Raw genomic sequence first — 27391 nt, forward strand, 5'->3', positions numbered from 1 at the left:
ATTTGCTTGACGTATTCAAATCTCTGTCTTCCTCTACAGTTTTTGCCCTCTACAGCTCCCTCTAGTACCATGGAAGTCATTCCCTCTTGTCTTAGCAGATGCCTTATCATCCTGTCCCTTCTCCTTATCAGTGTTTTCCACATATTCCTTTCCTCTCCGATTCTGCGTAGAACCTCCTCATTCCTTACCTTATCAGTCCACCTAATTTTCAACATTCGTATATAGCACCACATCTCAAATGCTTCGATTCTCTTCTGTTCCGGTTCTCCCACAGTCCATGTTTCACTACCATACAATGCTGTACTCCAGACGTACATCCTCAGAAATGTCTTCCTCCAATTAAGGCCGGTATTTGATATTAGTAAATTTCTCTTGGTTAGAAATGCCTTTTCTGCCATAGCGAGTCTGCTTTTGATGTCCTCCTTGGTCCGTCCGTCATTCGTTATTTTATTGCCTAGGTAGCAGAATTCCTTAACTTCACTGCCTTCGTGACCATCAATCCTGATGTTAAGTTTCTCGCTGTTCTCATTTCTACTACTTCTCATTACCTTCGTCTTTCTCCGATTTACTCTCAAACCATACTGTGTACTCATTAGACTGTTCATTCCGTTCAGCAGATCATTTAATTCTTCTTCACTTTCACTCAGGATAGCAATGTCATCAGCGAATCGTATCATTGATATCCTTTCACCTTGTATTTTAATTCCACTCCTGAACCTTTCTTTTGTTTCCATCATTGCTTCCTCGATGCACAGATTGAAGAGTAGGGACGAAAGTCTACAGCTTTGTCTTACACCCTTCTTAATATGAGCACTTCGTTCTTGATCGTCCACTCTTATTATTCCCTCTTGGTTGTTGTACATATTGTATATGACCCGTCTCTCCCTATAGCTTACCCCAACTTTTTTCAGAATCTCGAACAGCTTGCACCATTTTATATTGTCGAACGCTTTTTCCAGGTCGACAAATCCAATGAAAGTGTCTTGATTTTTCTTTAGCCTTGCTTCCATTATTAGCCGTAATGTCAGAATTGCCTCTCTCGTCCCTTTACTTTTCCTAAAGCCAAACTGATCGTCACCTAGCGCATTCTCAATTTTCTTTTCCATTCTTCTGTATATTATTCTTGTAAGCAGTTCCATGCATGAGTTGTTAAGCTGATTGTGCGATAATTCTCGCACTTGTCAGCTCTTGCCGTCTTCGGAATTTTGCGGATGATGCTTTTCCGAAAGTCAGCTGGTATGTCGCCAGACTCATATATTCTACACACCAACGTGAATAGTCGTTTTGTTGCCAATTCCCCCGATGATTTTAGAAATTCTTCCAAATTTCGACGTTAACCGTATACAAAAATCGATAACAAACTAAAAAATTTCTTTTATGTATTGCAATAAAAACAACAGAACAATGCAGAACCTCATAGAATGAAGGCAGTTTGAATAAACAGCATAGCATGCAGAGAAAATCGCACTTGAAATGGGAATCATTTCCCAAAAAAATTTCTGTAAAATATAACCAAAAGGAAATCGTGATTGCTATCAAGTAAGTTATTTATAAACATACTTATTGTTTTCACAGTGGCAGGACTTCACAACCCATTCCTAATGGATCAAATCATATTGAGAGTTATACACTGACTACGTACCTGACAGTACTTTTTTGTTCTTGAGGTCTCCTTCAGTATTATGGAAAATATATCTACTGATCACGACAGAAATACAAAGTCTCATTAATGCACTGATCTGCATTTTACTTGAGCAAAATACTGAAGCATCCTCAAAAATCCCATTTTAACGCGAAACATGCAATGGGACAGGAAAGACACTATTTAGTTTTGAACATATTGACTGTACAGGAAAGAAGTTACTCTTCTATCCGTAATTACCATTTCATGATTATGGAGTAAATTATACATGTCTATTCTGTCGTTAAACTGTAGCCCCGATAAAGTTTACAACATTTCACGAAAAGTGCATCATCATAAGTAAGATGTAATCTTCTGATATACTTCATGCACCCCATTGTCATATAATTTAATTGGCTAATTTACAGATTTAAATTTACACCATCGAAAGATATAGAATATTTACATGTAGCTACACGCATGTGACTCATACCTGCATAAAAGTTTCTGATACAGCATGGGATCAAAAGTATCCCGACATCTCCAAAAACATACGTTTTTCATATTAGGTGCATTGTGCTGTCACCTACTCCCAGGTACTTCATATCACAGACCTCAGTAGTCATTAGCCATCGTGAGAGAGCAGAATGGGGCACTCTGCGAAACTCATGGACTTCGAACGTGGTCAGGTGATTGGGTGTTACTTGTGGCATACGTCTGTAAGCGAGATTTCCACACTCCTAAACATCTCTAGGACCACTGTTTCCGATGTGACAGTGAAGTGAAAACGTGAAGGGACACGTACAGCACAAAAGCGTACAGGCCGACCCCGTTTGTTGACTGGCAGAGACCGCCGACAGTTGAAGAGGGTCGTAATGTTCAACAGGCAGACTTCTATCCAGACCATCATACAGGAATTTTATACTTCATCAGGAGCTACTGCAAATACTATGACAGTTAGGCGGGAGGTGATAAAACTAGGATATCATGGTAGAGCGGCTGGTCATAAGCGACACATCACGTCGGTGAATGCCAAACGATGCCTCGCTTGGTGTCAGGAGCGTAAACTGGACGATAAAATAGTGGAAAAACGTTGTGTGGAGTGACGAATCACAGTACTCAATGTGGCGAACCGGTGGCAGCACATTTATTTTATCTCAAACGAATAACTAGATCCTGAAAAGGAAAGCGAGTTGTGAGAGCTGTGGTGTTAGTAAACCAGTGCAAAATAACAGGATCGAATATTTGGGATCCAAGTTGATAGAGAGATCTTTGCAGCACATGTACATTGATTTTGTGGGCCTCTTCCCTAGCTCTAAGACAGATTTATTTTAGTTTACATTAAAGTCTTTAGTGGATATGTTTTGTTGTTACCCACAAAAGTAACGACCACACAAACTTACAAGGAATTTTTAGCACCTTTGTCTTTACGTGATGTATAGTGACTGATAATGCGACTGCATTTACAGCACATAAATTTAAGCAATGTTGCCTTCAAATGGAAGTGTGGCACTGAACTGCAGTACCTCATTATCCAAACTCATCATATACAGAAACCTTAAGTTCCTCCTGATACGCTATCATACTCATAATCTGAATGGATGCGATCGTTCACCTCCTGGTTAATGACTGAGTTAAACACCGAATGCTATGAACGTCATCAGTCCGCACCTGAATTTGCTCCTGAATGGACTAGCCATTCGGTTGTGTAATTTATGAACTGATGATGACCTCTTGCCTTAGAGAAGAAATGTTTGGAATGTGGTTTATCAATCCGATGTTGGCAAAAACAAAATCAGGAAAGCATGTAAGAGAGAAGTCATACATTAGAGTTTAGGCAGTAAGCAAGAGACTACCGAGTTCGTGACAGGGTGGATGAGCAGTCGATGTCTTAAATTCGCACGAGGATCACAGTCTGGCCAAACCAAGAATTTCTTGTTTGAAGTCACTAATAGTTGTTACAGAGCAGCCTGTGATCTTTTCTTATACTTGTGCTTACTTCTGGACTGACGGCCCAGAACCAAGGCGTATGCGTTGTTCTGAATGGCGATATCTGAGCTCCTGCCAAGGGAAACATCGATCTTAGTTATTGTCATTATTCTTCGTAGCTATCTGATAATTTTTTCATGGGTTAATGATACATGAAGAAAACACTCAGCCGGCAGAAGTGGCCGAGCGGTTAAAGGCGCTACAGTCTGGAACCGCAACACCGCTACAGTCGCAGGTTCGAATCCTGCCTCGGGCATGGATGTGTGTGATGTCCTTAGGTTAGTTAGGTTTAAGTAGTTCTAAGATCTAGGGGACTTATGACCACAGCAGTTGAGTCCCATAGTGCTCAGAGCCATTTGAACCATTTTTGAAAACACTCATTCTTTCAGGTTAATGACGTTCTGGACTTGAAGCACAGGTTTGTCGTAAGGTAAATTATTGAAAACAGTGCAAATGGTAATTAAAGATTTCGCTAAGCATATTCTTACCTTTTGTATATTGGAGTAAATACTGCAATCCCGACTTTCACTTCTACATCTTGTTTTTTAATCCCACTGAACCAGTTTAAAAAATTTTAATTAAGAGATATTTTGTCGTTGATATTTGTTTGGGGAGTAATATTTTCATTAGTGTCATTTATTGTAAATCAAAGTAAAGGATATGTGTTTTCAGCAGATGAATATTGTTGTACACCTATCTCAATAAACCAGTTCCACTTATAACGAACCCAACATTTACACGATATCTACGCAAATTGATTTAACTATGCCAGACACCTCTGGATAATATATCTATCATAATACAAAAATCAGTGAAACATGGGCACCGCTCTCGTTTTTGCTCGGATCTCTTTCCCTTTTCTTTTTGCTATTGTGATAATCTCTCTCGGTTAGTTCTACGAATTCGATGAAGTGGTCATTGGAGATTTTTCTTGGACTGTTACTTAATTATTTGCAATTAATACTATTATTATAAATCAGCATATCAAGTAAATGTGCTTGAATCTAGCGCGTTTAGTGTAGAGGATATTTTTTTCAAATATTAGGCTTAAAATGCGTGCTTTGTGGACTACTGTTACTTAACTATTATTTCTTTAAAATGTACTGTTAAAGTTTAACCATATTTCATTTACAACCCTGTCCTTCCTTTACAGATTCATAATTTTGTGTGGATTTTGAAACACGGAAGCACTTCTATTGCTTATTACAGTTTGGGTGCGCCATTTCATGCGCTGTAGTCTTTTGTTTGTTAAATACTGTAGTACCTGCAGTCATTTTAATATTACGAAGTCTGATAATCAGTTTATTACCAATTTCCGCAAGGAAGCAGTTTTAAATTCACAGCCAGTAACAAATTTTACAATGAGATTTGCTCTCGAAGCCAAAAGTGTGGGCTTCTTTCAGAAGAAATTGCATTAACTTTCGTAAAAGTTCAGAATCAAGTCTGACATTCAGCGAAAGAGGCTCCAGTTTCCTTTAACGTTACCGCAATTGCTTTTCATCTTAATATAAAAAAAGTTCACAACCCTAACTTGCCTTCCATATTAATTGCAAGTAAAATAATTAAATCCCAGTTAATGGGTGGTGACGTTAAACTGGTGATCTCAGATGAATGCTGCCACGGAATAAATAATAAATATAATTTAATTGTGTTTATAGTCGTTACAATTTCATATTTTTAATAATGCGTATTATCTGTTCCATGTTTGAAACACATAACAATGTGTGCAGTTGATAAACGTCAAGGGAGTGAACCTAGAAAATCAATAATAAAAGCAATAACGCAATAATAAATCACATTTTTTAGGTAAGGAAAAACAGTTCAAGGCCAAACCTTGTAATTCGTCTGTGTGAATTTATAAAATTATTTCGTGTGACTTTTAGATGTGCGTGTATGGAAGTTACGCTCCACGAGATGCTGGAAGTTACTAGTCAATTCGAGTAATATCTACGCGTGGTTAGATTGTTTGGCTTTCTTGGTAATTATTACCTCTGAAAGTGATTTTCGGATCTAGTGTATGTGCTCTAGGAAAGTGTATTTTTGGTGTTTACGATTTTGGACTATGTATCTAATTGATATGGGGAAAATGGGAAAGACTCCGACAATTGAGGAGGAGAACAATATACTCGATTCGGAGTTAAATACAGACGATCGGAAATTCCGGACGTTGAACCTGCCGCTACAAGTTCTGTCGCAAGCAGTGCTGATGGGCTGGCACAATTAGAAGCCAAGACTGAGTTAGCAACTCCCGTATCTGTTCCTTTTGCCGAGTTGTACATAAGAGTAACAGATCTCATACAGTAAAACTTCATGCACCCAGCGCGAGAACAGATCATACGAATTAGTAAGCGTATTCAAGACATAATGAACGAAAACTTTGCAATTTGCAGATCAACAGGAGGAACAAATAAGCAGCGGAATTGAACACCAGATGAATATTAATTTAGAACTCTTAGAGGAAACCTTAAATGCAGTTATTCGGCGGATAGCTCGAGAGCGGTCTGCTGAATTAAGCAAAATAAATTCGAAGATAGAAACTGTTACTAATACCTTTGCTGAGTTACAACGTGCATGTAAAGGTACACCCGAGTCGGTAAGGCAGTAGAACTTGGAAGTGAGCGCAATAAAGGAAACGCAGTCTGAATTGCAAAATACTGTACAACAGATCGCGTAGTAAAGTGACCAGTGGAATGCGGAGTTTGTTACCTGGCTTCATGACAAAAACAAACAGGTTACCGATTGTTTAACAGCACAAAGTAACAGAATTAATAGAGAATTCGTCAACTGGTTGCGTCAAAAGGATTCACAGGTGTAGCGCTTAGGACTGTATTACACACTGTAATTCAAAATTATGGTGCTGAAGTCTTATCTCAGCACAATAAGGAGAATATTGAAGTAAAAACAGAATTCGAACAAATTAAAACCAAGCTAAATCGGGATAATCCTAAGAGGAAACATGTTGTGGAAGAACACGTAGGCAGATTGCACCATGAGTTGTCAACTCAAGCAATAATAAAGGTGGAAGCCCAGCAGAAACGCCAACAAACAATCCGCATATGCATTTACAGCCTACACAGTCGGATCTCTTGTACAGAGAAACACACTATAGAGTGGTATTAATCGCGTGATACGGGGACGGCATATGCTCTGACGAACAATTTGAACAAGAGAGTTTGCTCAAGCATCGTCACTTTCAGACGTACATCCCAGACAAGAAGGGATGTCCTTAAGTTAGTTAGGATTAAGTAGTTCTAGGGGACTGATGACCTCAGAAGTTAAGTCCCATAGCGCTCAGAGCCATTTGAACCATTTTTGAATGGACTGAGAACTGTAGGTCCATCCCTTGGTTTTTTTAGCCCGTTTCCCCTGGGACCGCGCCTGAGTGGGTGGAAGAGTAACTACAGTCGGGTACAAGTAAGAACAATGGCCTCAGTCAGATAACAAGGACAACAGTAAAGTATCAATGTAAATGTAAAAGTACTCAAATAATCGCCCTGTTTCTGAAATGAAAGAAGAGGTATCCACGTAACATATAAAACTATGAACTAGTTCCTATGAGTTATATAAACATCAAATGAAGTGACTTCATTTAAATGTTGATCTCCAACATTCAAAAGAGATTTATCTCTGCATTTAAGGGAGCATTTTATCACGTCTCTAACTTTACACGAAATTTACGCGGAGTAATGTAACTATGGAAGGCACCTCTGGATAATACATCGATAACCATACAAAGATCATAACGTATGACTAGTATAAATAGGAGTGAAACAAGGGCACTGCTCTCTTTTTTGCTCCTTTTTTGCTCTGCTCTTTTGCTGTTTTCTTTTTGCAGTTGTGCTTATCTCTCTCCGTTAGCTTGATTCATTCTACGCAGTCAATTTTGAGGGCTCGATGAAATGGTCACAGGAGACCTTTCTTAGACTGTTACTCAATTGTAACTGATCCTATAAGAATATCAAATGCGTGTATTTGAAAACCGCGAGTTTCATGTAGAGGATCTTTGGTTTTAAATATTAGGCATAAATGTGTTCTGTGTGGATTACTGTTAACTGACATATATTTCTTTAAATTATACTGTTAAATTTTAACCATATTTCATTTGCAAACCTGTCCTTCCTTTGCAGATTCATACTTTTGTGTGTTTTCTTAAATGCAGTAACATTTCTTAAATAAAATGTACGTGTGTCATTTCGTGCATCGTAGTCTTTTGTTTGTGAAATACGATAGAACCTGCAATCGTTTTAATATTACGAAGGTCGATAATAAGTTTAATACTAATTTCCGCAGGGAAACATAATTCACGGTCAGTACCAAATTTTGCCAAAAGATCTTTTTTCCAAGTCAAATCTGTGGACCGTTTATAATTTCAGAAGTCACTGCATTAATTTTCTTAAATGTTCAAAATTAACTCAGTGATTTAAAGAAAGAAGCCCCAGTTTCTTTTAATGTTGTCGCAATTGCTTTCCATTTTCATATAAAAGTAGTTCATAAACGAAATTGCCATTTGTAGTAATTGCAAGTAAAATAATTAAATCCCTATTAACGGGCGGTGATATTAAACACTTTCCTTTTTTCCTATGAGGCAGCCCACTCCTACAGAGTGTATAAAAAAGGAACGGGGCAACCACATTGATCACTTGCTAGATCATACATAAACATCAGGTGATACTCAGAGTCCGGTAGCTATCGAGGTATGTCGTCCTACTGTAATACACTTGTGTGGAAAATTAAAGCAACAAACGGAAATTGTTCAAGGCTGCACTTACTTTGCCATAAAACAGTATAAACAGGCGATAGTAAAGTACAAACAATCTAAAGAATACATGGCGTAAATGACTGCAACATGCTTGAGCGTAGACAAAAATGTTCTTCGCTTTTTCCAACGTCAAAAATTTTCACACACATTCCGACAACTGGCTAATGTGTTCAGTATGGGGTGCGACTATTTATGGCATCAATACAGGCCTGACAACGACGGTGCATGTTGTGAATGACGGCATCTCCCTAGCGCAACGCAGACATGCTCTATGAAATTCAAATCGGAAGAACGAATAGGCGACGTCATCTGTGAAATATCTTCCGTCTCCAAGAAAAAACCAACCACCTGTGCTGTACGAGGTCTAGCGTTGTCGTCGATTACGAAGTCTGGATCCACAGCACTTCGCAACAACTACACGTGAGGTTCCAAGATATCGTCACGATACGTGACAGCAGTTAAACCTTTCCAATTCACCTGTACAATTTCAAGAACAGATGTTCGAGAGTTCTACATAATCTCTCCCCATACAAGTATGGATTCTTCTCGATGTTAGTTTCTTTCCCTAATGTTTGGATCCCGAAATCGTGTTCCACGTTCCCTCCAGATGCGAATCAGTTGAGAATCACTCTTCCGACTAAACCAGGACTCATCTGCGAAAAGAACATTAGCCTGCTGTCTGACCGCCCAGACGGCATGTAGACGTTTCTTTCTGTGAAGACGCGATAGAGGTACACATACAGTAGGTCTCTGACAATAAAAGCCACTCTCCGGAATCCTTCTGTACACCATTTGCCTCGATACAACGCTTCCAGTGAATGCTGCGATGTCAGATGCCAGTTGTATAATAATACTATAGCGGCACCATCCTGACTTTACAGCCGAATAACAGTCCTCTCTCTCCGTGTCACAGGTGTTTGGCCCTGCCCTGATCTTTGGGTTACAGTCTCGAACTCTATAAATTGTCGCCGCACCCAAGAAGCAACAGAACGATTCACATTAAGCCAGCCGGCTGCATTAGCTTGCGAGTGTCCTGCTTCGGTTCTTTTTAGGCCACCGCAGAGAGTCTGGCAGGCGTCTTCTCTGTGCCATGCTGCACCGTCTGTGACTGTGAACACAGCGATTATGGACATGAGACTAACTGGAAAGCACTACCCCGTCTGGTAGGCGCCCTGACGTCAACGCTCGCGTGATTGTCCGTTGCGTGAATGCCACTTGCTAGCAGAACACGATCGTACGAACATCTGTTGACAGTTTGTATGATTATATCGTGCATGAGACACATGATGAGGAAACAGCGCTTTGTTTCTTTAATTTTGGACACCAATACAATAGCAAATTGGAAATTTGTGGTAATTTCCTATGGGACCAAACTGCTGAGTTCATAGGTCCCTGGACTTACACACTACTTAATCTAACTAATTCACGCTAAGGACAACACACACACCCATGCCCGAGGTAAGACTCGAACCTCCGAAGGGGGAAGCCACGCGAACCGTGGCAAGGCGTCCTTGGCCGCGCGGTTGCCTCACGCGGCAATAATATAGTAATTGAACGCAGATAGTGCGAGCAACTTCTTAACCCTTCATCGAGACAACACCTAACCCTTTCGTGGCTACAAGGGCCGAGCGTCCTGGCTGCCCGGCCAGCTGACTGGAAGAAACGCAGTGTCCGCCTCGCGGGCGTGCAGCGTACTCAGACCTGTGGTAGCTGGAGGCTACAGCCACCGCATGCTTCCCACACGTTCCGGCACACACAGAAACACTGTTCACCTATGATCTTCCTAAAATCAGCGTACCCTGTATGATCACAGTGCTTATAGTTTCTGATTAACATGAAAGAGAGCTTCGAAACTAAGCTAAACACTTTCAGTTACATGTTTATTATGGGCTGAAAAACAATTACTTTGGACAAATGATGGGAACTTTTTTAAATAGTAATTCCTGTAACTTGAGACTTACTCCGTCGATGCATGTGTCTGCAACATATTAAAATTTCATTAACATCGAACGAATGTGTTTCAAGATATAAAGTTTAAAAGTCAGTAGTTTGTAGCAAAAACGCCCAAATCTCGGACAGTCCTTGTTACTATCTTAAACAAAAAATAAGTACAGATATTTAAAACAAAATTGTGTCATTTATCAGGACTAAGAGTTAAACAAAGAATCTGTCTGGATAACTCATTTTGCGATAAGCTCATGGCTTCGTTTGTAATTAAAGCCTAAAGTCGATTCTCCACAGTGAGCAATCGGATAGTAAACGTCTACCTTCTTCTTGCTCGCTGTTTTCTTTTTCAGCTCGTCGGGTTCAGTGCGGTTTACTTTTATGGTTTCCCACACTCATATTGGACGCAAGCTTTGGACTGCCGCTGGCTTAATTAAAAACCAATTTTTCACTTTTATTATTTTTAGTTTTTACTTTCCTTTACTTGTACACAGTTACTAAAACAGCGTAATATTTCCTTAGTGTGTGATATTTTTCAAAACATGGTACAATACAGGAAGCCTCATCACGCTTTTTGCATCTTATGCGTGTCATTTTTCCTTTGTGAATGAGCAGTACATACTATACAGGTTCCCTGGGGAATCTCCTTTGTCTCCGTTGCTATGAGGAACGCTGGATAATGTCCCTCTTTATTCCAGTTTGAACGAGCTTTTTTCTTTGGCTGCCTGTAGGATCACATTTTTACATGTTTCACTATGAAATTTATCAAGCAGATACTGATTATTTCCTAGTGGTATCTACTATTGGTATCTTTTGTTGCCTTTGTATTTTAAATATAGTTTTTGTATTAAGTACACACAAGTCAGTCAAATGAAACAATATTTTCTTCAAACATTTCATTGTCTTCCCGATGCACTGCACAGAAGATAACTGCATGCTTGCCTTACCAGCTGCACCCATTGAATTATTGTGGCTTACAACACAGGTAGATTCCTGAAACGACCTGTAAATCACGCATGGCTAACAGGTAATTAGGGTTGTGGGAAGGACCAAGGGAGTTGGTGTCGGATTCATTTCTCAGTTTTAATTTATTATCATTTAGTTCACAAATACCCTTTTGAAAGAATTTAATTTCCTTCGCGGCTTAAGGCCTCCAAACAGATGTTTTAGAATAAGTTTAATTTTGAAGAGACGTAACACACAGTTAAAGTTACGAATAAGATACTCGTATACATATATGAGATCAGCATGCGGAGTGGCTGAAGGCCACCGGATTAAATCTTCAAAATTCCAAATATAATATGATGATTACTGAAGGCAGAAGGCCAGAATGTTTTAAGATGCAAAAAATCTGATGGCCCACAAGGTGCACAGAAAGATATAAACAAACGCAATAAGATGGATGAAGGCTGCAAAGTAAAATTCTGAAAGTTGAGGAAATATATATATTGCAACAATCGGTAAAACAGTACATTAGGTTTACAAATTTCCTTTTGCAACACCAACGACGGAAGGCCCAAAATAACTTGTAACATCTTTCAGAGCAAGTTACAATAACCTTTCAAGAGCAGAAGACAATATTGTTTGGAATTGAAGGAAACTCTGAGAACATGCTTCCAGGGCTGAAGGCCCTCAATTAACTTTACCCAATTGAAAATATAAATTACAGTAAAGCCGCAAAACCCTTTAGAATAAATTACAACAACATTAACACTGCCAAAGAATAATTAAGGGAGCATCACTCAGGAGCCTCCAGGGGATCGGTCTGCCCTCCTTCACATAGGCGAGACATTTTTTTTTTTTATTAGAGGTGGAGCCCCTCCACGCCCACACCGGCATGATGGCCAACACAAAAGGTCTACTGCCATCTCTGCATAAGGGTTAGTATTCACTAAAGTGAGGTGTCGCAGGATGTGGGTACTGCGATGTTTGCGTACGTCTGGTTAGGATTAACCATTAATACGCGCTCATCTGGAGATAGATTGGTCGAAATCTGACGAAGGGTAGCGGTTTGAAGGGCAGAGGAAAAAAAGTGCCAAGGCAAGAGCCAAGGGAAAAAAACCTTTGCGAAAGTTAGGTCGGGCGGCAAGAGTAGTAGCGGTTGTCTTGCTGCCTGCGATAGGTTGTGCAAGGATAGGCTTTGTTAGTAGTGGGTATCATGCATGTCGATACCTTGACGTTGTGCGTTTGTGCTGCTCGGCGGCTGGCGCTGGGTGCTGGTACAGAGTCCTCGTTCAGCGTCCTGCAACCTGCAACAGTTATGTTTGTTATCGGTCTTGTGTCCGATAGGTCATATACCGGAGGCACAGTGTGAGGGAGTGTTGGGAGATTGTTCGTGCGTCTGTGGGCGAGCTCGTCGGTGTCCCTGCTGTGGCCTGTTGGTCGGCTCTAATAGCAGCTGGTAGTTGCCAGTCAGTATTGCTGATATGCAGGGGCTTACCGACGTTTGTCGCTGTTTGCGTATGTTAGTTTACCATAGGTGGTTATGCCCTAGCTAGCAGTGTCTTTGGTCGCTTGTGTTTCCACCTGTGGTTGTGATCGTAGTTTCCCAGAGTGAGGATGAAAGGATTGTTCGAGTGTCTCGAGTTCCTGTATAGTCGTGTGGCGTGTTTCTTGAATACTTCCTTGAGGGTATCAAGGCGGTATTCATGGTGAAGATCCACGGTGCGTGTGTAGCGTGGAGCATTGCTAATGATTCGTAGCACTTTGTTCTGTATGATCTGCAGGCGGCGCAGTCGTGTGGGAGCTGCATATCCCCAGACGGGAGCTGCGTACGTCATCAGAGGTCTAATCAGTGTCGTGTATAAGGACCTCGACACCCTCCTATTCAGTGTGCTTTCCCTGTTGAGCATTGGGTAGAGCTGTTTGAGCCTCGCGTGCGCTCGGTTGGCAACGTATTCGATGTGGTCCCCCCATGTAAGTTTCCGGTCCAGCCAGACACCAAGGTATCTGACTTTCTCTCGGAAACGTATTGGGCGTGTATGTAGTGTTATCGGTCTACAGTGTTGGTGTTTGCGCAGTAGTTTCGGTCTGCGTGTGAACAGAACTGCTTCGCACTTGTCGACGTTTACTTTAATACGCCATCGCTCCAGCCAAGGCTCAGCTGTTCTGAGTGCTGTCTGTATTCGTGAGTTGATGTTCGACGGTTTCCAGTCTTGCGCGAGGATGGCTGTGTCATCCGCGTAGACGGCTAACGTCGTGTTTCGTGTCGCTGGGTAGTCATTAATGTACAGGTTAAACAAGATGGGCCCCAGAATGCTTCCTTGGGGTACTCCAGCTTGGATACCGTGTTGTGTTGATTGTTTATCCTGCACGTTAGTGTTGAAGCATCTGTTCGTGAGATATGAGTGTATGAGACGTACGAGTCCGTCTGGGAAACCAGCTTCGCTTAGTTTGCGTATGAGTCCGTTGTGCCAGAGACGATAGAAAGCCTTTTCGATGTCTAGGAACACGGCCCCTGTGGCTTTGTTCATGTTGTAGCCGTGTGTTATATGTTCGACTACGCGGAGGAGTTGTTGTGTTGTCGAGTGGTGATTCCTAAAGCCGAATTGCTCCGGTCTTAGGGTGTCGTTGGCGATGCAATGCCTAGTGATACGTTTTAGTATTACCTTCTCAACAATCTTGCTGAGCGAGCACAGCAGACTGATGGGTCGGTAATTTTGTGGGAGGGAGTGGTCTTTCCCTGGCTTCCTGAACATCAGGACCTTGGCCGCCTTCCAAAAGTCAGGGAAGTGTTGGTGTGTCAGGATGGCATTCGTTAGGTGTGTGAGGTATTCTACGGCTTTATCCGTGAACTCCTGGAGGACACGGTTTTGAATGCCATCAGGCCCAGGGGCTTTTCTAGCGTTGGTGTGCTTGATAGCCCATGTGACTTCATTTGTGCTAGCACGTCTGATTACGTCGCGCGAGGGCTGGGCTACAAGTCGTGTAACCTCCTGGTCCGTTTCAAGTGTGAATGCTGGGTCTGAAGGAACCAGATTCGGCATGAAGGACGCTGCAAGTGTTGTGGCCATAAGCTCTGCCTTCTCCGTCGCGGAGTAGGCGAGACAAGCAGTGAGCCCAACTACACTCGAATCGTCCGAACCCAACCAAGGGACAGTCAACGTTCGACCGACCAACCGCTTGCTTGCCACGACGGAGAACACGAGAATTCAAGGCCCCAAAAAAGTTACAAGTAACACTATCCCCAAACAAACGTGTATGTGAACTGAGATGCCAAAACTACACACCATGTTGGGCAGCAACAACTGGTGACGAAAAGACCCTAACTGAAAATTAAATTAGGGGCCAGGGCAGGTAACCAGAACACTAACGGTCACAAGGCAGAAAATTCCACTGATGCACTTATCTATGGACACATTAATTTAATCAATTCCACCTGACGGCCGCTATCTCGAACACTTCACTCGTTGCTGCTCACAGGAAAACCTCCACAACAGCAACGCCGGAACCAAAAACGTAATGCACAAAATCACTGAACCTTCACGTCCTGGTTCGGCGAGCGACGATGCTCGTACCGATCGGACAGCTCCAGACTGACTCCGACACTGCGCAGAGACCGCCAGCGGCCCATTCCACCAAAGGTCAGGACCGGCATAAGTGATGTGCGGCGGCAACGGTCGGGCAAGCGCCCCATTGCATTGCGACTCCATGTTAGGGCCCAACTCATGAACCTAACTGCCGCCGTGAACTCTCCTCCTCGCGCGTTCCGACTCACTCCACGACAGGTGACAACCGGGAAGTCATAGCAGCCGAGCAAATATCCTATCAGAGGGAATATATCGATACGCGCTAGTCGTAGTAATAGACGGCAAATCATCGAGTAAAACGGAAGTGATATCAGGTGTTCCCCAGGGAAGCGTCCTGGGACCTCTGCTGTTCCTGATCTATATAAATGACCTGAGTGACAATCTGAGCAGTTCTCTTAGGTTGTTCGCAGATGATGCTGTAATTTACCCTCTAGTAAGGTCATCCGAAGACTAGTATCAGTTGCAAAGCGATTTAGAAAGGATTGCTGTATGGTGTGGCAGGTGGCAGTTGACGCTAAATAACGAAAAGTGTGAGGTGATCCACATGAGGTCCAAAAGAAACCCTTTGGAATTCGATTACTCGATAAATAGTACAATTCTCAAGGCTGTCAATTCAACTAAGTACCTGGGTGTTAAAATTACGAACAACTTCAGTTGGAAAGACCACATGGATAATATTGTGGGGAAGGCGAGCCAAAGGTTGCGCTTCATTGGCAGGATACTTAGAAGATGCAACAAGTCCACTAAAGAGACAGCTTACACTACACTCGTTCGTCCTCTGTTAGTTTATTACTGCGCGGTGTGGGATCCTTACCAGGTGGGAATGACGGAGGACATCGAAAGAGTGCAAAAAAGGGCAGCTCGTTTTGTATTATCACGTAATAGGGGAAAGAGTGTGGCAGATATGATACGCGAATTTGGATGGAAGTCATTACAGCAAAGACGTTTTTCGTCGCGGCGAGATCTATTTACGAAATTTCAGTCACCAACTTTCTCTTCCGAATGCGAAAATATTTTGTTGAGCCCAACCTATATAGGTAGGAATGATCATCAAAATAAAATAAAGGAAATCAGAGCTCGAACAGAAAGGTTTAGGTGTTCGTTTTTCCCGTGCGCTGTTCGGGAGTGGAGTGGTAGAGAGATAGTACGATTGTGGTTCGATGAACCCTCTACCAAGCACTTAAATGTGAATTGCAGAGTAGTCATGTAGATGTAGATGTAGCGCCGATGACGGTCAGACAAAACAGCAACTCAATTACGCCAGTAATTTAAATCAGCGTGGTGAGATGGAAATACGTTAGAGAAGGGTGTAAAATACCAAATGGTGGGACGCACGGGTCGCTTTCAGTTTGTTTTGGCCCGTTCTATCTTCTTTTTTCTCTGTCTCCTCAAACTCTGGTGCGTTCACAGTGGAAAGCATCCAGACTTCTTTCTTGTCCATCCATTTAGGGCCATTAATGTTTTACAAGACTTGAACCATATTTCCCCATTTTTAAGCTTGTCTGGCGACGGCGGTAGATGTTTCCTGCTTTTGCGTACTATTCCAACGGCGTTTGCAAATTTTTCATGGAGCCACAGGAGTAATTCGTGGCTTGAATATCAATTGTCTAAATAAATGGTACGACCTTGGTTGAGGTATGGCAACAACAAACTCACAACAACATCGTATGATTTTCCCCAATTTCTGAGGAGGCACCAGTGTAGACAATATAGTCCAAAATGTAATGGCTTGTACATCATATAGGACGACAATTTTATGCCAACACGGCTACGTTTATTTGGTATGTACTGCTTAAATCACAACCTTCCTTTGAAAGTAGCAGACTGTACTCCATCACTAGGTTTTCAAAGTGTACTACTCTCGCGCAATTTCTTGTGTGATCTACAATGAGGTGTACGTTTATAAGAGTATGTTAAGATGCGGTGGATTTGTCAGTGAAGTGCAATAAACGCGGGTTCGCCTTGCACCGGCTCCTGGCGATTGTGTTAGAAAATAATGGTGTTTGAGGCAATGATCTGTGGACCAATATTTATTCACCTCCAACATTTACTTCTAAGGATACAAGCTACGAACCAATAAAATTTCACTGGCTCTATGTGCCTCCAGTGTACTAATCTCCTGGGTACTGTCGTCATATTTTCTGTAATAAATTCATGATAATTATTGATCTATGTAGAAATGGCAGAAAAGAATTCAATGGTCATCAAGTGCAAAAAAAAAAGATGTAAATGACTTGTTTTTAACCCCCTAAATGTGTTTACAAAACGGTGACGTTTCGTCACCGGATGACTCTCCGTCCAGTCATACTTTCTTTTTCCTGATGATGTTTCACTTGCTACATCTTCTTTTCCGTCTTTATGGGAAGAATCTTCTGTTCATGATGTCGGGAATTCAGCAATAGGTCCAGACGCATCCAACTCTTGGTCAGGAGATAGCTCCGAAGTATCACTATAATCTTCGTCGCTGCTAGTCATAAGAATATCCATGATTTCCTTGTCCAATAAACTGTGTCCCAACATGGCTAAGGCTACACACGCGAACTCTGTCGTCTCACAGAAGCAAAAAGAGGGCTGGCTAAATGTTAGATTTGTAAGTAGAAAGGGCCCAGGGAGGGTGGAAACTAAAGCGTTTTTCTACATTATAAAGAAGATCAGATAATGACACAATCCGGCCGCTGTGGTCGAGCGGTTCTAGAGTCTTCAGTACGGAACCGCGCTGCTGCTACGGTCGCAGGTTCGAGTGCTACCTCGGGCATGGATGTGTGTGATGTCCTTAGGTTAGTTCGGTTTAAGTAGTTCTATGTCTAGGGGACTGATGACCTCAGATGTTAAGTCCCATAGTGCTTAGAGCCATTTGAACCATTTGAGGCATTATGAAACAGTTGTCAGAAATGCGGACAACAGAGTGCAGCCCTTCGATTGTGTACTTTTACCTGCCTCTCAAGCTCTGGATTATATAAATGCCACTATCCGTCTGGACTTTCCGTCAGCCGGGCATACATGAATGCGCATGGTCGTCTGGACTTCCCGCCCATTGGGTATACATCTACGCCCGTAGCCGTCTGGCCTTTCAACCTTCCGGGTATACATGTACGTCCATAGCAGCGAAAGGGTTCAGGTAGCACAGCATGCAGCAGTGGATAGCTGCTATCGCAGCCTGCCTACAGCCCTGAGCAAGTTGTTTTATTATTCTGAGATAGAGGGGTACATCTGTAGCAAGAAGCTGCTACTCTCGAGAAGAGTTAAAATATCATACAAACCCTAATATTACGCCATTAGCACTCTGCGAGGAATGGAATAGGATGACGTCTATTTAATTCTGCGGACGATCGTTAACGTCGTAAATAATAGCTTGGTATCAACAGCAAATTCTAACATTTAGCGCTAAAATCATTACCCCCTAATACTTATCAGTTTTTTTTCGGAGGAAGTATTAAGATCAGTATGCACTCACATTAGTAACCTCTCTCTCTATAGAATATTGATAAGTGTGACGTATATATTTATAGTGTTACTTGCTGACTCAACAACACAGAAAATACTAGGCGCTAAATGACTGGATGCCCATGGCCCTTCACAGAGGTAGGGTTCGGAGTTTCACTGCCCTGTAAAGTACGATAGATGATGATCTTTGACAGCTCCGCCGAAAGAGCACAATGCTGCTGCACACACATGTCTTTCGTAGCATACCGTTCATCTGACCTTGCTGAATATGGAGCTCCGCAGCAGACCAACCCTTCATATTCACACATGTTGATCCAACGACAACGTCAGTTACGATTGCAGTGGGCACGAGGCCATCGGGATTCTACTCCCGGACCATGAAAACGTGTTAGCTCTTCGGGTGAATCGCATCTTTGCTACACTAGGTCGAAGGTCGTCTCCACAGACACCGTCATCGAGGTGAAAGGCGCTCGAAACGTGCAGTGTGCCACGGACGCACTCTGCTGGGAGCAGTATAATGCTAAGGGAGACGCTCTCCTTCACTTGAATGAGACCTGTGGTAGCAATTGAAGACACGCTGATAGCTGCGATCTGTCTGCATCCCATCATGCTTGATGTCTTGCCCGACAGCGATGTCATATTTCAGCTGTATAATCGCCCACGCATCGGAGCCAGAACCAAGCTACAGTGGTTTGAAGAGCATTGTAGCGAAATCAAATTCATATCCCAGCGACCAAATTCTACTGATGAAAGTCCTATGCAACCCTCCTGTGTTGCTATCCGACGCCTTCACCGTGTATGCAATTCAGCGGTCCGTTATTTACGCTAATTATATGACGTGTGCCACAACCCTCCAAAAACCTAGCAACGAAATGTCGGATGCATAGTACGCGGAATCAGTGTTCTATTTCGATCCAAAGACGGGCGAATGAGTTGTTATTCAGGTATTCATAATGTTTTTGCTCATTAGTGTACAAATGTGCAAGTGTACAGATGGTGACCCATAACATAGTCATAGATTATGTATATTTCGGCTAACTGGTGTCCACGATCCCTGCTAAAATTTATTATTGCTGATACAACGCGGTCTCTGTGTAGGGAAATATGGTAGTTTCGTATCTTATACCGAAACACAAATAGTTTATTTAAGCTTACGATAGGATAAAAAGTCAGTTCTTTGATATTAATTTTATTTCCACGCTTATGAACATCCCGAATTTTACGTTTGATATCTGGAATGAAGCAGTATTACATGTTATCAACAGGCTACCTGTTGTGGCTGAGCGGTTCTAGGCGCTTCAATCAGGAACCGCGCTGCTGCTACAGTCGCAGGTTCGAATTCTGCCTCAGGCATGGATGTGTGTGATGTCCTTTGATTAATTAGGTTTAAGAAGTTCTAAGCCTAGGGGACTGATGCCCTCAGATGTTAAGTCCCATAGTCCTCAGAGCAATTTGAACCATTTGACACATTTGTTCTCAACATAGGAGAAAAGTAAAAATTACAGTCATCATTATTAGGGTATCCATGATGCTATTTATTTATAAGCATAAAAAGTTGTATGTAAATAGGTAGAATCACAACGCATTTGACAGATGTTGATAGATGGAAGACAATTCTCTTGAAATAATACCACCAAATGTGATGGTTATGGTTGAATTTGTTGGGCTCTGGTGGAAAACGTAAGTATACAGAATAGATGCCAGTGACACACAGAGTGGAATAAAGGTGTGCATGGTGTGACCTCAAAGGCCCACAGATTCAAATATTGTGGAGGCGTATGCTCGAGGAGACTGGCGCTGCTCCTCATATTGTGTACCAACTAGTCTATCGATAGTTAGGCCACTTGGTGCATACTGATGGCATTTGTAGGTAGTGCTGTCACATCTTGACAACAAATGGTTCATGTATTGGTATGGGAACAGGACCCTACTCGGGTCAAATTATTCATTTGATTCAGTGTGGGGCTGTGCATTTATTTATTTGTAAATTGTGTTTTGTTTATGTCGAATATTTGGATGAACTGCATGTCAGAGATGTGTATAAGTATGCATGAATGATGGGACACTAAATATGGTTCCAAAATATGTATACTATCTGGTTATGCAAATATTGTATATATTGATGTGTAAGTGAGGTTTTCCTTCAGCAGCTGTTGATTATCCATGTTTTGCATTTAACGTACACAGAAAAATGATAAAAATTTAAAATACTGTAAATAGAATGATCAATCCCATTAGAAAGCTAATAATTAAATGGGAAATGTAATACTGATATTCACTCACACATATATTGTACATAGCACTCGTAAATAAGTCCATAAACAATGATTAAATATTATGGTTAAAAACAACCAAAAACAGTTGTAGAAATTTTACTGCAAAAGAAACCGTTATTAATAAAAAATATTTTTATATTACTGTTATTTCATCCTGACGATTTCGCTATTGAACATAATGAATTTTTTTGTTAATAATGGGTTTGTAACAAATACGGTCCTCTCCTTATGGTGCTCAGCACAATAGTGACACCATCAACAGAATTATGCTAGTCATAAGGGATAAGGTGGAGGTTGGAGCTTAGTTACTATCCCAGGGAGGAGGGAGATGGGTTCCTCCCACTTCAATGTTTTTCCATTTTCTGAGATGGATAGTAGACTCCTGCCAATTTTTAGTCACTCAAATGTCTAACAACCAGGTGAACAGTACTGGGTTTGTCCTATACCATGTACATGTCCGTCAGTTGCATGGGTACGATGGGGATAACCATGGCTGACCGTGCACATTTGTCTCAGGAGTGTGTACAGGATAGTGAACAGCCAGGAAAGAAGAATGGGATGCAAACCTTGGATATAATTATACCAGTTGCTTCAGGTGTACCTTGAACCAGGTAATTAACCCGACGCACCAGGTTGAGTTTATCTCACACATCACCACCTAGATACTACTTATCAATTTCAGTGTTATCTTATTAGGGATCCTATCTTGTGTACTGATGGAGTGATTAGGTACCGAGAAGTGACATTGTGCTACTACTGACACATCATTATTTTTATGCATTTCCAAAATATGCTGGCATTTGCAAAGATGATACCAGGATGCTTTCGACAAAGATATTTGAAATTCTGTCAGGATGCTTTCAGGTCATCGAACTCATGAGAAATCAGTGTCGATGAAGCGATTCTGATGTTCGATGGACGACGTTGGTATCATGTAATTTGAGTGAGCAAACAGCAAACTCAAGGAGTAAGGTCAAATGTAGGAGATTAACTGTACTGATACTTCATCATATAAACAGATGGCCATTAAGACAGTACCAAGAAGAATAAGAGCAATGCAATATCACTAAATCTGCCTATAGAACATACAGTTTGTAGGACGAGTAATATATATGACTATTTGACATTGTGTTTTTTTAGGCGTGTAAAATGAGCGAAGTTTAATACACGGAACTGACACTTCTGTCACCCACTATTGCCTGGGCGTCCAGACGAACTGATCTTCCATAACAGATATGGGTACATCATTTCTAGCTGTCTGAACTATATTCCAGAGTATTCCAGAGTAAATCAGTCATAAAGGTTGGTAAATGGTGCGGTGCCAGACTCTAGGAAAACCGAAACGAGATGTGAGAGATCCAGAGAACGTGCTGGCAGAAGCCACGGTTGAATGCCCTCGGTATGGAAGTTGGGTTAGTACGGGTGAGGCACTATTTTAAAAAAAAATGAAGTCACGGAGAAGTTAGAGATAATGCACTGGCACTGACCTCAACACTGTAATTAAGTAAAGGATTGTTCCCATGTTACCAGCAATGTGAACCAGAGATTATCGTTTTGTTACTCAATGCACCCCAAGCTTCCAGCACTGGTACTCGACGTAGTACAAAGGTCATCTTAGCACCTTTTAATATCTTGTCCTACACTGTATGTTTTAGACCACAGATCTCATGACGGTGTTATCCCGTAATGCGGCTTTATATGATAAAAATTGAATTGTATTGGCGTCAGTGAGAAGTGTGTTACCTTTTAACAGCAAAGATAGTAGCACGTCTCCGGAGATACTTTCTGTGTAAAATGGCAAAATATTTTTGTATAGCTGAACACCTACATTTTGGAGAATTTCGAACATCGAACACCATTCCACATTGACAAACACTACTTCTAAATCTATGAATCATGCTAAGGTTAACCGATTTTTGAAAGTCTTGCTTCCATTAGCAATCGCAACATCTTAACTACCTCCCTGTTGCTCCCACACTTCCATAAGATAGGCTGATCATCACCTGAACCTCAGTTTTTTTTTCCAATCTTCAGTATACTATTGCTTTGAACTTCTTGGTTTCATGTAGTATTAGACTGATGGTGGATATTACCGATACGTGTATGCCCTTGTAGTTACTTAGTTTCATGTTTCGTGGATCATTCACATGATAAACAGCAATGATGTGGAAGGAGTCATTTAATAGGCACATAACCAACTATTTTTTAAATACACCTTCATACTATTATTTACGAGCGATTTTTGCTTAATATAAGGACATATGGATGTGATTTAGTCATTGGTATCTACCACCATTTACACATCATCACATATTACAAGAAGAGAAAGTCATATGCAGCATAGACGAATGTTTCACGGATTAACCTTCTCGCTTTGTTTTCAAAATATACTTTGCTGTCAATCACACTTTTTATATCACTGGGTAATGGATAAAAGATATCAGTTGCAGCATGTGGTGCACCATTTTAGTGATAACCTTAATGTAGAGTAATGAATTTTATTTTTTTTCTCCTCTTATAATTATGTACGTCGTTGTGCGTTTGGAACTATAGTGGATGGCATACAACAAATCTCATGAGGGAGTAAGTGTAATACGAAGGAGTAGTCAGTTTGCCTAACTACTTAAACAGACATGTAGAGGATAGTGCTGGTTGAGCATTACGTATTATCCTTCCAGCACGTTTTTGAGGAAAGGAGATATCATTATGTATGACATTATTAACCGAAAATAGCGCAACGCTTCAGTTATTGATTTGTCTCTCACGAAGCTTTGCAATGGTTATAAGTGCTAATTGTCCTCAATAAGGTCACCTACGAATTTTCAAATTTACACCTTATTACGAAACGTATCAATCAGTAGACGAAGATTTGAGCGGTACACTAACAGATAATCTCAGAAATAAATCATAAAATTCCAACTGGCAATAGTAAGGAGAGTTGAGAAAATATAATGAGTTACCCAATGTAATTTTATAGCGTTAATAAGTGTTTTTTGAAAATGTCTGTATAGATTTTAGTCTCATATGGAAGCGAAACGTGGATGATAAACTACGGAGAGAAGATAAGATTACACAGCGATTTAGAAATGTGATGCTACTGAAGAATATTCAAGAATATACGCTTATGTCGAGAAAATAATTAAATGGTGCCGACTGGAATTGGACCGCAAAAACTTCATTGTACAACGTGGCGGGATAAATTTATAGATTTATGGAATCTGTCTTGAGACACGACGGAATTTTCAAAATGGTTATATAAGCAACTGTCAGGGGAGGGGAGAAAAACTTTTACGGTAAAATGGCTAGACTACAGCAAACAGATTCAGTGACATCAGTTACCATGGTTCTGATGAAGATACTTGCTGGAAACCTTCACCTCGAGATCTGCTTTAAACCAGTAACCTAAATGAAGAATGCACGAAGACATGGGTGAATTTTTTTAATTTTATTTTTAAGTGTGTTTGATTGTTTTGTAATCAGCTATTGTATCTTTATCTTATGCGAGTTCTGCTAAGCATGCTAATTCGACTTCCCTTTCTGTTGCTCGAAGGCATATGATAACGTAGCAATGCTGAAAACTGAGAATTTCGTTAAATGAATCTTTAATGAAAAACTTATTTCACTTTTTAATGGACTCTCATCTGAAGATCTAAGCGTTTCAACGTTTTGTAGTTCGACCCCTGTTCTGTTGCTTATGTGTCAAAGAGCTTAAATAGTCGAGATAGCCATCCGATTTCATGGTACTAAGAGATTTGGTTTAGTGATTAATACAAAAAAATTATGTCAGCCAAGCCATCACGACTTAAGCTTGCAATGGTTCCTGTGAATCTGTTAAAGGATGTCTTGGGTGTTTCCTAATTTCTCTGAGCCACTTAAGACCGATTGTCTCGACGGATAAGTGAGGTCTTTCGTTCCTTCAGTTGACTGATGCGCTCAGCAGGCTGATAGTCATGAAGTTGGCGTTCGATGTTTTATTGATTCATTCTGCTTTTGTACCATATGGCTCTCAACATGTTTCTTGAGCAGTAGCTTGATTTTCTTAAGTGATAGGAAATGCACTGCAACGCGGTGAACAAACGATTGTCGTAACAGCTTAAGCACTATACGGTTGCGGGTTCTTTGTAGTGAACAAATTTTGAGGAATTATCGTTTAAGAAAGTTGTTTGACGCATTTGATGACTTATGCGACAACAATCATATATTTCACTTACACAATAAAGAATTTTTACTCTATTCATTGTTACAATCATGTATTTGAACATTGCGGTATAGCTGAAAATCAGTAACTAACCAGGTTAAACTTAAGTTTGTTGCACTGCTACTGAAAATAAAAAGGTATCCTCTTATAGTGGTGTTATATGTAATCAGCATAATGAGAAGGGGATATGATGAAGTATTTTGTTCTTGGATACTGATGTCATTTCAGAATTTTTAATAATCTAACTACAGAACTTGTAGTAAAATCCTTTATTCACACAAATAATATTATTGACTATATATAAATAACAAATTAGACAAGGTTTACTTAAAATTGAGGAAAAATGAATTCTTTGTAATAATATTCTCGCTCTCCGGGAATAGCTTGTTGTACGGAACGGTGTCGAAGACGTACTGCGCCTGCTGCTTGTACACCTGCTCCATCCAGTCCTCCATGGGGCCCAGCATCTCGCGCTCCACGATGGGCGACGTCACCGCGTTGATCAGGGCGTTGCCTGCGGCCTCTGCAAGTGTGCGGATAGTCTGCGTTTAGTGTGCGGTATGAAAGCCGTCAGCACGTCACGTGTAGACGCCAGAACCATTGAAATTTGGCATGTGTAAGGAGATCAGTTACCGGGATAACTTACAAACAGACGAGCTCCTAGTTTCCTAAGGTATGCACGGAAACAAAAGGAGGGAACAAAGTATATACAAGCAGAGAAAAAGTTGCAAATAAATAGTTTAGCTACTCCAAAGAACAGTTCACACTAACTGGTGTTAAAAAGAGAATTAATGATTTAGATGATGATGATGTCTGGTTTTGTGGGGCGCTCAACTGTGCGGTTATCAGCGTCGGTACAAATTCCCAAACTTTCCTCAGCCCAATCTAGCCACTTACATGAATGATGATGAAATGATGTTGACAACACAAATACTCAGTCATCTCGAGGTAGATGAAAATCCCTGACCGCGTTGGGAATCGAACCCGGGATAATAATTTAGAATATGTTAACTCTGTATCTTATATTTCATTCCCAAGTAATGTTGTTCGTTGAGTTATAATGGAAGGCATCATATCAGCAATGAAAGCTTGTAACTTGTAACGTGATTAACTGAGAACATCATCCTGTAACCTGTATGGCTAATGTTCACTTTCCGATATTCATCGCATTTCTTGCATGGAATATAGGGTTCGTACAAACTTCTGAGGTTTAATATCAAATACTCTCCCTTCACAGTTGATGATACATGATTGAAGGATCTCATACAGATATGTAAGTAGCAGCTCGTTGAGATATTAGTTGCCATTAGAAAACCAAATCGTAAGTGTGCGTGTGTGACGTACCAAGAGGAGGGAAGCCTCCAAAAAGTCCAGTGAGCTCGTAGAAAGTCTTCCCGTACGTGTACTTCGTCTTGGCGGAGTCCAGTTTCAGGTAAGTATCACCGTTGCTTCGAGTGACTGGGTGTCCCTTGTAAGTTACGTCTGCTGCAGAGTCGACTGAAAGGGACAAGAAACAATCCGTAATAAACGGGAATCAGTTGTGAGACAAGAATTTACATTTACAATTAACTGCAGCATTCTGAAACGACATGACTTAATCTTGCAATTATGAGTAAAGTCCTTTTTTACCACTGAAAGAACAGCTATACATTAAATTTTACTTTGAAATACAAGATTTTTTTTATCTCCCTTTTCTTAAAAGCCTATAGCTTCTCAGCACACGCATATACTCCTAAAACCCAAACGTGTACTTATTGTTAGCCATGTAATACTTACTCATTGTAAGTTTGAATCGACCATTGCCTCTCATAGGAATGCCCTTAATAACTTCCCCATCGAGAGTATAGATTCCTTCCAACACCAAGGCACCAGGGGTGTGCGTAACAACATGAATGGTATGGTTGTCCACGTCCACTCTGGCAAAAAAGGAATCCATTTTTAGAAAACTGATAAAGGAGAATTTATCGCGATTGCTATATCAGATTTTAAAACTATAAATTTCGTGATTAGTAAACACTTAGTAGTAGGCTCTTGGTAGTAACCCTGACTTAGGTTCTTAACGTAACATTATCGGTACTCACTGTAAGTTATCGAGGACGCTGTTTGCGTGACCAGTCATGACGATATCGTCCAGCTTGAACCTGAGCTTGAGGACGGGCGAGTCAGCTTTCAGAATCAGCGGTGGGATCTGGGTCAGTGGGTCGATGGGTTTCGCCCCGATGCTGGGGAGACCTGTAGACGACACGACGTGTCAGTAGCTTTAAACGGTTGTAATGAACCGTGGCAACATTTTCAGGGAAGCTCACAAAACGGACTATGTATTTCAGGCCACAAAGATCTGTAACACGAGACAGAAGGGTAACGTTAACGCAAAAGCTAAGGTCGATTTTGGATGTACGTTGAGACAAATTTCTGCTAAGCAGTAATCACTGCGAGGCATAAGATGTGACGACCAGTTTCACTAACCATATTATTGGAGAATTCCCAAGCAGGACTTTTCAAGATAGCCGTTTAGCGTGGATCTGTTTCTAAGTTTGTAAGTCACTCTTTCACATCATCTTTTTGTTTTTGTTCAAATATCTTTCCCGTTGTTCTACATATTATCTGCCCTATAGAATTAGTGGATTATAG

At 41.1% G+C, this 27391-nt stretch overlaps 1 protein-coding gene across 10 annotated transcripts in view; it reads right to left on the minus strand.

Annotated features, from left to right (window-relative positions):
* The window catches only part of LOC126484139 (putative beta-carotene-binding protein), a 276025-nt gene that overhangs the window by 131888 nt on the left and 116746 nt on the right, over positions 1–27391 (minus strand). For 2 of the 10 annotated variants that reach the window (XM_050107524.1, XM_050107523.1), the window contains exons 5-7: positions 26842–26992; positions 26537–26676; positions 26105–26257 (exon numbers count right to left, since the gene is read on the minus strand). The exons of 6 other annotated variants lie outside the window; for them this stretch is intronic. In XM_050107524.1, coding sequence (XP_049963481.1) covers positions 26105–26257; positions 26537–26676; positions 26842–26992 — 444 coding nt within the window. Of the gene's footprint in view, positions 1–25014; positions 25284–26104; positions 26258–26536; positions 26677–26841; positions 26993–27391 lie in introns of those variants that run through there. 2 more of the 10 variants (XM_050107522.1, XM_050107525.1) reach the window with 2 other exon arrangements.

The sequence above is a fragment of the Schistocerca serialis genome, chromosome 6, assembly GCF_023864345.2.
Source record: "Schistocerca serialis cubense isolate TAMUIC-IGC-003099 chromosome 6, iqSchSeri2.2, whole genome shotgun sequence".
In the NCBI taxonomy this organism is placed as follows: domain Eukaryota; kingdom Metazoa; phylum Arthropoda; class Insecta; order Orthoptera; family Acrididae; genus Schistocerca; species Schistocerca serialis.